The sequence below is a fragment of the Thunnus thynnus genome, chromosome 16, assembly GCF_963924715.1.
Source record: "Thunnus thynnus chromosome 16, fThuThy2.1, whole genome shotgun sequence".
Lineage (NCBI taxonomy): Eukaryota > Metazoa > Chordata > Actinopteri > Scombriformes > Scombridae > Thunnus > Thunnus thynnus.
Window position 1 is genome coordinate 18,851,899 of NC_089532.1, and position 12,216 is coordinate 18,864,114.

The following is a 12,216-nucleotide window of genomic DNA, read 5'->3' on the forward strand; positions in this document are numbered from 1 at the left end:
AGTAGTCTAGAGTAAAGGATAAAAGTACAACTTATTGCTATGGCTGTGTTTTACATCTCTGATGTCTTGTGTCCCATTGAAAGTGATGGTATGATTCTATCATTCTTTCTTTTACATTTTTATATTGTGTCTCTTGAAATGGTTGAAAGAAATGCATGTGAACACAAACAACAAACCAACATCTGTCTTAGGTCTAGAATTGAAGTTTGCTGCCAAATCTAAGTGAAGCTCTGCAATGGTTAGACCATCAGAGCATCTGTAGGTATAAAACATAATAATTTGTGGGTTTCAAATTCATTCAGTCTTGGCCTTTTGTGTTGGATTTGTGCTCCACCTTGTTGGCTTTTGCTGATCTAGCTTTCCTCAGTGTTCAAAGGTTGCAGCTGTGTTCTTTAGTTGTGATCTTCTTTGGCATGAAAGCCCTACTGCAAGATCTTATCTCACCACTGGACCCCAATGAGCTCACCACCCACCCACTGCTTCCCTTTGGATATAATGGGAGTCTCACTGGGACAGTCAGTCACTGTGAGGAGCAGGCAATTGTTTATGTTTTGGCAGTTGACCATATAGTTGGCATGATGTGTGGTGAAGAGAGATCACCCCGATCACCAGCCAGATGTGCTTGTACCTCTTCCCTTTTTCAGACATCACTGTTACAAAGTTACTAAATATTTAATAGATAGATAATGTTTATCAGCCACAAAATAAAACAGGCCTATACCCAGCGGGCGATGACCTATTTCAGTGATGTTTCTCTTCCAGGAGGACATGTGGGCTGTGTCAGTCCTGACAGGCCAGGGTTACACCCCGCAACCCTCTGACCTGGAGCAGTTGATTGACATTGACTCCAAAATTCGCCTTCTCCTTCCTGATGAAGAATCTCTCTCTGTGCAAAGCTCCTACACAAATGTAAGCTTGTCTCAGGTATGTATCCAACAGCCCTATGTCTACATTATAATAGCAATGGGTTTTCATAGAGCTCCATCAGTGCCTCCAGACACTATTCAAGGCTGCTCTGAGGCAAGGTCATTAAGCTTCATTACAAGGTCAGCTCAGCAGGGCATCAATGGCAACATCCCATAAAATCTTTTGTTACACCCCTATTCGTAAGAGGGAGAAAATAGTATTGTTTAAGATGCTATAATTTGGAACTGGAGGTTGGCTCACTTTTATGCATTTCCATATGAAGGCCATACTATAAAGCCTGCTGTGTATTATTTGTTCCTGCTAAAATTAATGTAAGAATTTTATATTATTTCCATGTGGTAAATCTGATGTATTTAAGCGTTTTTAATATTTAATTATAACATGATAATTAAGTTAATGCTTAGTTTATGTATTCATTGTTAATCTCTTCAGTGTTTTTTGTTATTCCCAATATTTTGCCCATACCTTGAGTTGCATTTACTGCATATAGTTAATCTTTTTAAAATGAAGCTCGTACTGCTACCACAAAGTAATGCTTACCCTTTAAAAACTGTATATTGTCTGAGTTTAGAGTATGATATTTACATCACCACCACATCAGACAGCGGAGAACCAACTTCATAGATATTTTTAACTGTAAAAAATTTCCAGGCCTTGGTCCTGGGTTTGGGCCCGCTCCTAGACATGAGCTCAGTGAGTTATCTCAGGACCTTATCTCACAGCATCTTCAAGGCCAGATGGCATGCTCATCACTTGCGTAGGCTTCAGTGGAAAATTATGTTTTTGAAGTCATAAAAACTTTACAACACAGTCTTGCGAACTCAGGGTGCCATTTTCTACTATCACTGTTGGATGAAGACAAGGAAAAACAACAGTATTTGAATCACAATGCTGAAATAGCACATGATCTATGCCCTTTTGTCCTGAATATTTATGTTGGTAGTCTTATAATTTCACTTTCCCACTAAATTCGTCTAATGTCATCTGAACCAATCAAGCATAACATTTAAAGGTATTGAGGCACTGTATTAATTTATGCTTTGCCATGTAGTAACTGTTTGGATGATAAGGGCTGTCATTATTTCAGATGTCTTGAGCTGAGTTGTAGTTGAGTAGTAGTTTTGAAAGTTGCATATAATTGAGGTTTTGATAAAATTGAATGTGACATGAAGCATCACAGGACATGCAAAGGCATTTTTAGTGTGAAGGTAAGAAAGTTGGTGATTTGAGGGAATCAGATTTAATCATAGACTGTAGAGATGGATGTAGTGAGGTGTGACGTCACCCACTGGTTTGCATTGGAGCCAGTTTTAAGCCCAGAGTTGCAGCTTACAGTCGGCGCCATCTTTTCTGTTTGGAGCCAGGACCTTCCAAATAAGGAGTGGAGGGTGTTGCCTTTCACACCCCACTACCTCAGACCACAAAGAACGCTAGCTTACGGGGAACACCCAAGCCCCCAGGAAGAGCGCTGGGCTTTGAAGCCAATTTGACATAGAGGCCAAACCATGTAATTACAACGTCACGTGATGCTATTGGGCCATTCAGTATGTATTTCTAGAGAGAGGTTGATGCTTTTTGGAGCCAGCATCTAACCATCAGTGGTACTGTATTGCACTTTACAGTACTTCCACATTGACTTCAACCTCAAACTGTGGCAGTTGCCACTTAATCCACAGTCTTACTAAGACAGACTGAATCTTCCAAGCTTAGTTTTCAGTACAAGAAAACTAAATCAGTTTCAGTTTAAATCAGTGCCACTGAGAATTAATTGAACCTGACCAGATGCAAACATGATCAATATTTGAAGTAGTTTGAGTGTACTGTAACACTGTGCTGCCTCAATAATTGTGACTGTTGCTTTAAAGAGATACTCCAGCAATACAGTATCAAACTTCCATTAAGTTGAGTTGAGAGGAACTAAGAAGAGACAGATTAAAAATAGAAAAATTGAAATATCAGAGGCTGAGATATCCTGACTTACACTGGAGCCTACATTTCCAATAGCGCAACTGGACTAAACCCCCCTCACACCCTTTTTTTCAAACCCCACACCTCCAGTTTGTAATGCACATGTAAGTCTTAAGTCCAAGTCGAGACAACCCTGATGATATCAGTTATTTTTTCAAACTTTGGAAATCTCCTTCCCCAACCACAGGAGACTTTATACAACTGTTGAGTAGCACTCCTTGTGACAAGGACTGAACCTCATGCGTAAAATCGTCAGAGTGGCCCTTTAACTAAAACTCCTTTTCAAAATCAGACAATCCACCTTTTTCGGAAGACTTACCCCTCATGATGTGTAGTGGACTTTTGGCCAATACTAGAAAACTGTGATATTACTACGTAGCTGGATGTGTTACTTTGTATAACCTACTTTCCCTCTGTTCCTGCCCACCCTTTAATCATCTTGCATGGTTACAGAAATTTTGGGAAAGTAAAATTCCCCAATATCCATCTATCATCTGCTAGCCATTAGTGTTGAAATTGCTGATGCAGGCATTCCTTTTCAAATGAAGTAAAATATGAATTAAACAATGACACAAAACTTTTGTCTCTCAAGTAACTGGTTGCAGATGATTCACTTTCAGACTGCTAAAAGGGTAAAAACATTTTACGAAAAAGCAAAAATTCACTTAACTGTTGTCATGCGGTGTAGAAAATAAAAAGTGAAAGGTTGGTGAACACCACAGTTGTAGTGCTTAAAAAGTAGCCATTTCCTTACGCTACCTTTATCCCATTTTACTATTATGGCATATACTAAAGGTACACTGCACCAGCAATAAATCTCTTTCAGAGCCAGTCTTTCATTCCACATCAGTGGCCATAAATCCTAAAGGTGGTCATAAAAGTAAATATGCTTTTGTTTTTTGGTTACCTTTCTTTGCAGAAGTTTGCACCAGTCAGAGTTCCTAACTGAAACCATTTGGACAGGAATTTAGGAACCTGATTGTTTGGCTGCTCATTCCAAGGCAGTCTCTAATGAACACAGAGGAGAGCATCACACTTTATTATCTCTGTTTCAACACCACTGAAACTGTTTCTCCCTGAGATATTTAATCTTAGATTTTCATGTTTGCTGTTGTCTCCTGTTCTCTGGCAATGTCAGATCAATCATCAATCACCTTTTACATTACATGAAAGAAGGAGTTATTCTCCTCTCCCTAGTGAGCACTCGCTCATAAAGGATCAGTCAGGTCTTGAAAATGTGACTTCAGATCTTGGCAACATCCTTTCCCAATAAGTTGTGATTGATATTCTGAGGGAAAAGTGAGGCATTCCAGTGCAGTCACCTTAGTAGTAGCCTGTCTGGGAAAGCAAGTCCTTCGCTTGGGCCTGTGACGGTGAATACAGCATGTGAGGCCTGGCACCATCTCGGATACTGCCACAGTAGAGAGTCAGCCCCCCATCAGAACGTAATTACAGGACTGGTGAAGGTTGAGGAGAGCCTGATCCAGAAAAAGAACAAGGCTTTCCCTTTCATTTGGAGATATTAACACATGCAGAACGGCTTACTACATATGAAGGCTACTGTAAACTGGATAAGAAAACCAGTGCCCATATATTTTAGCCAATCAGCTACTTGTAGATATACAATTTTATGAGATGTAAAAGGGCGTACTGGGATTGAGGTGGTCGTCTGTGGATTCTGGGTTTTAGATTTGCATCTGTAGCGATAAAACACACATCAGGGCACTGTTTGTCTTTCAGGTTTTTCCATCTCTACATATATGGCAATGCAGTGGCAGGTGGATATTATATTGTACCGACTGAATGATAAGGCACAAACAATGGGGTCAGTATTTGTGGAAACACAGTGTCACCCATCACATAGCCCCACGGTGAGTCATAGTGAAAGTACTGATGAGAAAAAGGCTTGTTTTCTTTGCCTCTGGCTCTATGATTTTTGATGACCGGAAAAGGGTCAGGTAGGAACAAACCATACTTGAATTATCTGGATTGAGTGGAATTGAAACACAACTTTGTACAGTGTTTTCCTTGGACACTGTTAATATTGTGTTAATGACAGCATTGCTCCTTTTGCATTCTTCATTTTTTACTCCCTTTTTTAAGGCTTCAGCTGAAAAAGCCTTTCTGTCATTAAAAACATCTGTTGGCACAAGGGATTAATGTATAGTACACTCCTCCTACTGTACCACTGTGTGGTAATGCCTGCACCACCCACAGTTTGAAGCCAGAAAAAGGAGATTGTGTCATGAGAATGAGCTGGTGTTGGGTGTTTTGTGACATGGGTGTGTGTGTGTGTGTGTGTGTATGTGTGTGTGTGTGTGTGTGTGTGTTTCACAGATCAGAATTACATATGTCATTCTTTCAAATGTGGGTTTTTGAATGTGTGGTTACAATGACAAATTATGGTTTTCAGTCACTGTCTCACTGTATTTGATTGCATCTGATCCCTCCGGTAATCAGCAGGGCTTCAACTTCTTCTGTGATTGCATAGTAACTCCAGCTATGTTTCCGTTGTGTATTGGTTGGCTATATTTTGATGTAAGACTATGAGGTCACTCAGTCACATTGTGTGGTTGCTGATGAGCACCCATGATTTTAACTACAGCAAATGTTAAGTGTGAGAGCAGAGTTTTGGGCAGAAAACGCCCTTTTGACCAACACACTGTGGTCAGCAGATAGTCTGCAAATTTCTTATTTGGTCCGGTCATATAATTTAGCAATTGTGGAAAAGGTTCAGTCATATTATATCCATCTTAAATGTAGGCTTGTTTTTATTTTATATCACCAAACGTGAGCTGTATTAGAGGTCAAAATAGATTGTACCGGCTGACCTCAGCTCAAAGTCCACAAACAGTTTTCACATGTTCAAGTATTTTAAAGCTTTCACCAGATTTCATCATGTATTGTGTTCCTTGGGTTCAAAATAAATCACAGCTAGTATAAAAAGTTTTAAAAGGTAAATTTAGTTTTTAACAGAACAATATGTTTCTCTCCAATAGCTAAGACAGCAGGATGATAACAAATATAAATTATCCTCTGTGCTACGGAAGAACCTGTCCTCTCTGGAATATGATGTTCATGTCCCTACTGAAAAATTGAAAATATGTTAATCCACTCCAGAACAGGGATATGACCATGTTTTGGTCAGCAACCAGCATTCAGCACTTTTTACACTGCTGATCAACTTATCAGTGAATGAATGTGTCATTTATACTATCTTAGCTTGAAAAATAATTTTTAAAATAATATTTTTCACCTTTGTATTCATGATTATATGAAAAGTCTAATATTGCAGCATCTTTGGCTTTGATATTCCTTTGATGGCTGGACAGCGGCAGGGTGAGAATTAAGATGTCAGGTTGTCATGTGGCATGCTTGGAGTTTTTCACAAGGTTAACTTAGCCAAGAAGAATAGACTCCACACCCTTCCCCGCCCTATAATTCCCATGAGACGCAGTTTATTGTCTTCTTATAAACGCCTCTCCCACTGGTGTTATCCGCAGCAGCAGTTGTGTTAAGTGGTTTGGAGAGGTTTTTCCCTGTCATGGTTGAGATTTAACAATTGGCGGTTCCATTCATTATGGTACTGGATTAATCAGTCAAAAATCTAACAATAAAGGAAACTTAAAATATTCGCTAATCTTCTGTCTCTGTGACCAAAATTAAATAAGGTAAAGTATTTTAGAATATTAACAATGCCACTACAGTTGCTATGTCTGAATAAATGGCTGAGCTCACTTAAAAGAATAGTTTTGGGAAATATGCTTATTAGCGTTCATTTCGAGAGTTAGATGAGAACAGTCAGTTAGCTCAGCATAAAGCTGCTAGCCTAACTGGCTCTGTGCAAATGTAATAAAATCTGTCTCCCAGCACCTATAAAGCTCACTAATTAACACATTATATCTCATTTTTTTAATCCATTCAAAAACTGATGTGTAAAATGGTAAAAGCGTCATGTTTCTGTTTTCCCCTGTTTCCAGTTTCTGTACTAAGGTAAGCTAGACAGCTGCTGGCACTCGCTTCATAGATACGAGAGTTGTAGCGACCTTTTCATCTGACTCTCGGCAAGAAAACGAATAAGCGCATTTTCCTAAATGTTGAATGTCGAATGCTCACAGTCCCACATTTTATTTGAAAGTACCACCTCATTGTACAAGACTGTTGCACAGCTGAAATGTAGGTCAGATAGGCCTATTGTGCTTGACAATACACAGCACGTGTCACTGGGGGACAAGAAGTGCAAAAAGATGCTTGGAAGTTTTTTCTCTCCAGATGCTTTTGATAAATATTTAACATGGTCTGCTTCTTAAGCTCTTTGTTCGAATACATTTTGTCCGTCTCATTATTTGGCAAACATTAAGGTTACCTTCTCTTTGCACAATGATGATGGGTGGAGATGATCCTATAAGTCTCTTAAGCACAGTAAAAGCCATAGACTGTGAAGTATTTACAACAGTTTAGATGGATCTCATGTGCAAGGTTGTCTTTCACAACCTGAACAGTAAAAAATTCAAACAGATAAAACCAACGTTTTTCAGACCTTTGATTGATTGCTCTATGGGTTATTCTTTTAACAACATGTTGAGAAAGTGCAGGTGATGTGGACATTTTGATGCAATATCACATTCAACATGTTTTTTTGACTGAAGGATGCATCAGGAGGTTTCGATCAGTGAGACAGAGATTGCTCCAGACCACCCTCAGTTCTGAAAAAGCAAGTATAAAAGTCCAGATGACCCACAAGTGAATCCTCTAATACTTAAGGAATGTTCAGCAATCACCAAATCATCTATTAGGGATCCAGAAAAACTAAATAAAAACATAATGTCTGGAGAGGCAAAAGACAACTTGGATACAAACAAATATCGTATTTGGGGCATTTATAAAACAATGTTATTCAAACCTGACATTTTCTCTTATGGAGCAGTTTTAGATAGATCCACAGTCTAACTTCACAGAGAAGGAGGGAGAGGAAGGGATTATTGTGTTAAGAGTTAGACCGTTTCTTAAAAGGCAAGTGTTGCAGGATTAAAAACATTTGTTGCATTGCCTTTCCTTACACAAGAGTCAGCATGCAGGTAGGTATACGGCACACAGCTGTGTTACAGCACCTTTTCCTCAGAACCTAGCAGATGACTACAGGTCACGGCTGGGCAAAAAACAAAGAAAAAAGAAAAAGAGAAGTCAAGACTCTCAGACGTAGCTTCCGAACAGCTTACTCCAGAGCTCTCACACGGAGTGCTCGTGGCAAGGCATGTGGACAGGCCTTGGCAGGTAGCCTGGGTCCACGTGGCATAGTCAGAGCTTCTACTACAGATATGCAGAGAAACAGAGGGAGAGTACAACAGCAGCCATCTATGGGTGAGTCAGCAAGGCTGGCTCCCTTTCATCACAACAGCATTGTCCGTTTGCAATGTGCAGCCAGAGGCCATTAACAAGATGTATTGTCTGCAAACACAGGGGGATATATTTTCCAGTTAGAAGAAATCAATTTCTAGAGAAGTATTTTTTATTTGATGTTTATTTATATAGGGACAAGTATATATTATGAACTTATGCCACATACCACAGCATTTATAGCCTACGCTTTTGCAATGCTCGTCCCTATGGGCTTTTAAAACACATAAAACTCAACAGTAAAATACATATGAAATTGCACAAGACTCAACAATATATATACATACATTTAAGCACAGAACACATAACTCAACAATACATATGCACACATTATAACACAAAACTCAACAACAAAGTACATACAAAGCAGTGCAAAACACAAACAACTGACAAACATACCATATAAGTTTCAGAAAACAACAAGCACCAGATCACTCATGACTACATGACTGATCCCTCTTTAAAAACTGTTTCAATTTGAGTTTAAAATGTTCCCAGTCATAATCCATTTTGAGCTCTGTGGGTAAAGGGTTCCACATGTTGATCCCCCTGAACAGAAAAAGCAGCCTGTGAGAATTTACGAAAGGGCACCTTACAATACCCAGCAGACGCACCTCATGCTACTGAAACCCTGAGAGGAGCCTGGTTATTTAGGCATTTATAGATGAATTTAAGGTTAGCAAATTTCACAAAATTATCAAAACTTAAAATATTTAATTTCCTAAGAACATGGCAGTGGTGTGATCTTATTGATTTCCTGTCCAGAATATGAATTGCTTGATTGTAAATCATCATGCTGTTTATGACCAAGAAATCTATCAATATATCAGACACTACAGGCATTATCAAGTGCACCTCTAGGATCTAATGCAACAGCCCTGTTTTTTCTGTAAAGCATATAATGTTCAGTGTTTGTTGATACTGTCAGAGGCTGGGATGATGTTGCATTATACTGAACCACTAACTACAACCTCAGAGATGTCCACAATATAGATGTGAAACAATACACTTCAAGCTTTAAAAAGAAACGAATTGTTATTGGATTGCATTAGATCACCTAAAACACTGAAACCTCAGTGTATAACAAATACATGCTGTTTTCATTATTTGTGTAGTCTGTTTTTTAATGAGTGACTCAATGCAACCAACAGACATTTTTAATAAAGTGGACCCAAAGTCAAGGCCAATGAGCCATTTTGTGGCCACTGCATACCAAAACATGCTCGCAATGTTGTCTAGCATCCACATCACATCAGTGCTTTTTGAGGAAACACTCAATGAGTGTTCCCCTTGGTTGGATTTGTGTAACTCTTAAAAATTACCCATAATTCTCTATGATGTGTAGCGTCTCCACTGATTTTTGGTTTTAGCTAGTTTAAAACTGTGTTGAAAAGACCACATGTTTTACAAATTAGTTTTGTTTGAACGGTACAGTAGCTTTTATGATTTTACTGTTGACACTTCCCTGGATTTGCTGCCTCAGAACATGCTGGCGGTGTTATGCATGTTTTGAGTGTGTTAACAAGTTCATCAAGCTCTCCTTCTGGTTATTGGTCTAGCTTCGGACAGTCCTAAACACCTAATGCCAGAAGGAGGCTGACGCAAACAGTGGGCCATCACACTCTGTTGTTGCCCTGTAGAGATATACATATCGCAGCAGGATGCAAGGGAACACTGAAGCGTGAGGGTGACCTAATCATGTGTCTTGTTTTTCTATCTGTATCTGATATTGTGTCTGCATGAGAGGATCCAGCTGTTATATTTGGCGATGTGCACCGCAGACGCGACCCACATTTGAGCGCAGAAGAAGCTCTGGGCTACTAATCTCAATGGCTCCCTCCACTGTCTAACAAAACTAATATGATTGACGTGATACAATTTTTACATTCCTTAATGGGGAACATCATTATATAGCACATTCTGTATTGCTGAGTGTTAGGCATCCAAAATTTGTTTTGAATTAATTTGAAATGAAATGTTTGGCATAAAATAATCCCCATTATTTATCTTATTTCATCACTTTGGATGACAGTTGAAGCATCCATCAACCCCTGCAGCTGTTTCACACTGAAACACCATGACAACTTCAGGATGGAATGTATTGCTTCTATTTGAAATAATAAAATTGATCACAGGATATCAATAAGTGCTTAATGAATGTGAAATACATGCTTGATTAGAGTTCTAAAAGTCATACAAATACTATACTGACAGTGTTTTTTTGCTCATGGCAATTGGCAAGTAGTTAAGTTTTTTTTTTCATGTTATGGGAAAGCAAAACCTCAACCATAAGGTAAGCCAAGGACAGCTTCTCAGCAGCTGTCATATGCATGAATGGCCCCTTTCTCTCTTTTAATAACATCCACTTTGCATTCAACGTGCACTTGGCAGTCAGTGTAATACTCAATGCAGCTACAATGCTGCACTTTATATCAACTTATGACGCTAATGCAACATCAAATTCCAAGGCTTTCGTTTGATATTTGATCAATAGACTGACATAAAAAAAAGCTAATTTTGTTTGACATGTGTTTCACACTTGAAGAAAACAAAGTCCAGATCTTTGTGGCCTCCCAGCAGTCTTGTGACCCAGCTAGGTGATGTGATTATTGGAGATCTTCAACAGCATGTCAAGTGGCTACTCAGAGGAGAGCCAATTACCTTAATTTGCTGATGTTCAGATAAGCTGAACACAGGTCTCTCTCCCCTGCTCTGTTTGGAAGTCACTCAGTTTAACCTCATATTGAGTTAACACTACCACACATTCAAAGAGAAGAAGCACAAATACTGTAATGTAATAGAACAATCTCTGGAGTTTAAGGTCAAGAATCATTATTCTGTTAGTCCTCTCCAAGAAGTGAATCATTACTACAATTGAACTGGCACGAAAGCAAAGACTAATTTACTGTTTATTTTTGCCAGTGCCTTGGAAACACATCTAAACTTGTTTCACTCATTTATAATTACTGCTTAATCAATTATATATTTAGAAAAATTGTGAGCAAAGTATCGCAAAGAATACACATAGGCCAGTCAGTCTTTTATGAAACAGAAATGAACCCTTTCTCAATTTAATACTTATGATCTCATACAGTTTTCAATCGTCACTTGTCACATATTATGAGTTAACGATATAAAACGTGTTTCATCTTGACATTTCATGTCAACTATTATTTCAACTATTGGATGGATTGCCATGAAATCATTGATAATCTCCTGACTTTTCCTTTAGCAAGCCAGCAAGTCGAAGGTATCCAGTGAAATATCTCAATGTCTACCAGATGAATTGGCACTATGTTTTGTACAGATATTCATGAGTTCCCAGACAGTGAAGCCCCTGACTATTGACTGGATTGCCATGAAATTTGGCGCTGACATTTCATGTTCACCTCAGGATTAATTGTAAAGAGTTTTCATCTAGTGCCATCACTTGGTCAAGTTTTTAATTTGTCCAGTACAAATTTTCTCTCGAGAAAGAAGGCACATGGAGACATAAAGAAAGCATTAAACATTGTTACTTGTTGAAGCAGTTGTAAACACTGTACAATCCATCACATCATCAGTAACAATTATACAAATGTCCAAACACAAACAAAAATACAATCATCTTGTATTTTTGGAGAGAAAGCATGTTGTTCAGCTGGCCCTTTCCCTAAAGCCAGCCCTTTCTCTAAAGATTGTGAACTCAAACTAGACAGCTTTATACCTCTCCAGAAGCAAAGCTAAAAACAGTCTGGTCCCTAAATGGACACTTCCACAAACCGTTACACCTTCTTACAAACAAGTATGGTCTCTAAAACAGTAGGCTTAAGACAAAGATATCTCTAGCTAACCCCAGAGGTCAGCAAGCAACCCTCAGATAGAAACAGGTTCAAGAGTTCAACTAGCCTAGGAGTAGGATTTCTTCACCAACATGTGTCCCCT

The 12,216-nt window shown here is 38.8% G+C and overlaps 1 protein-coding gene across 2 annotated transcripts in view; it reads left to right on the top strand.

The window, feature by feature from the left end:
- Window positions 1-12,216, top strand: part of fsip1 (fibrous sheath interacting protein 1) — a 31,175-nt gene that overhangs the window by 4,627 nt on the left and 14,332 nt on the right. The window contains exons 8-9 of one of the 2 annotated variants that reach the window (XM_067613930.1): window positions 763-924; window positions 3,815-6,482. In XM_067613930.1, coding sequence (XP_067470031.1) covers window positions 763-924; window positions 3,815-3,844 — 192 coding nt within the window. In that variant the 3' untranslated portion in view covers window positions 3,845-6,482. Of the gene's footprint in view, window positions 1-762; window positions 925-3,814; window positions 6,483-12,216 lie in introns of those variants that run through there. The other variant, XM_067613929.1, reaches the window with a different exon arrangement.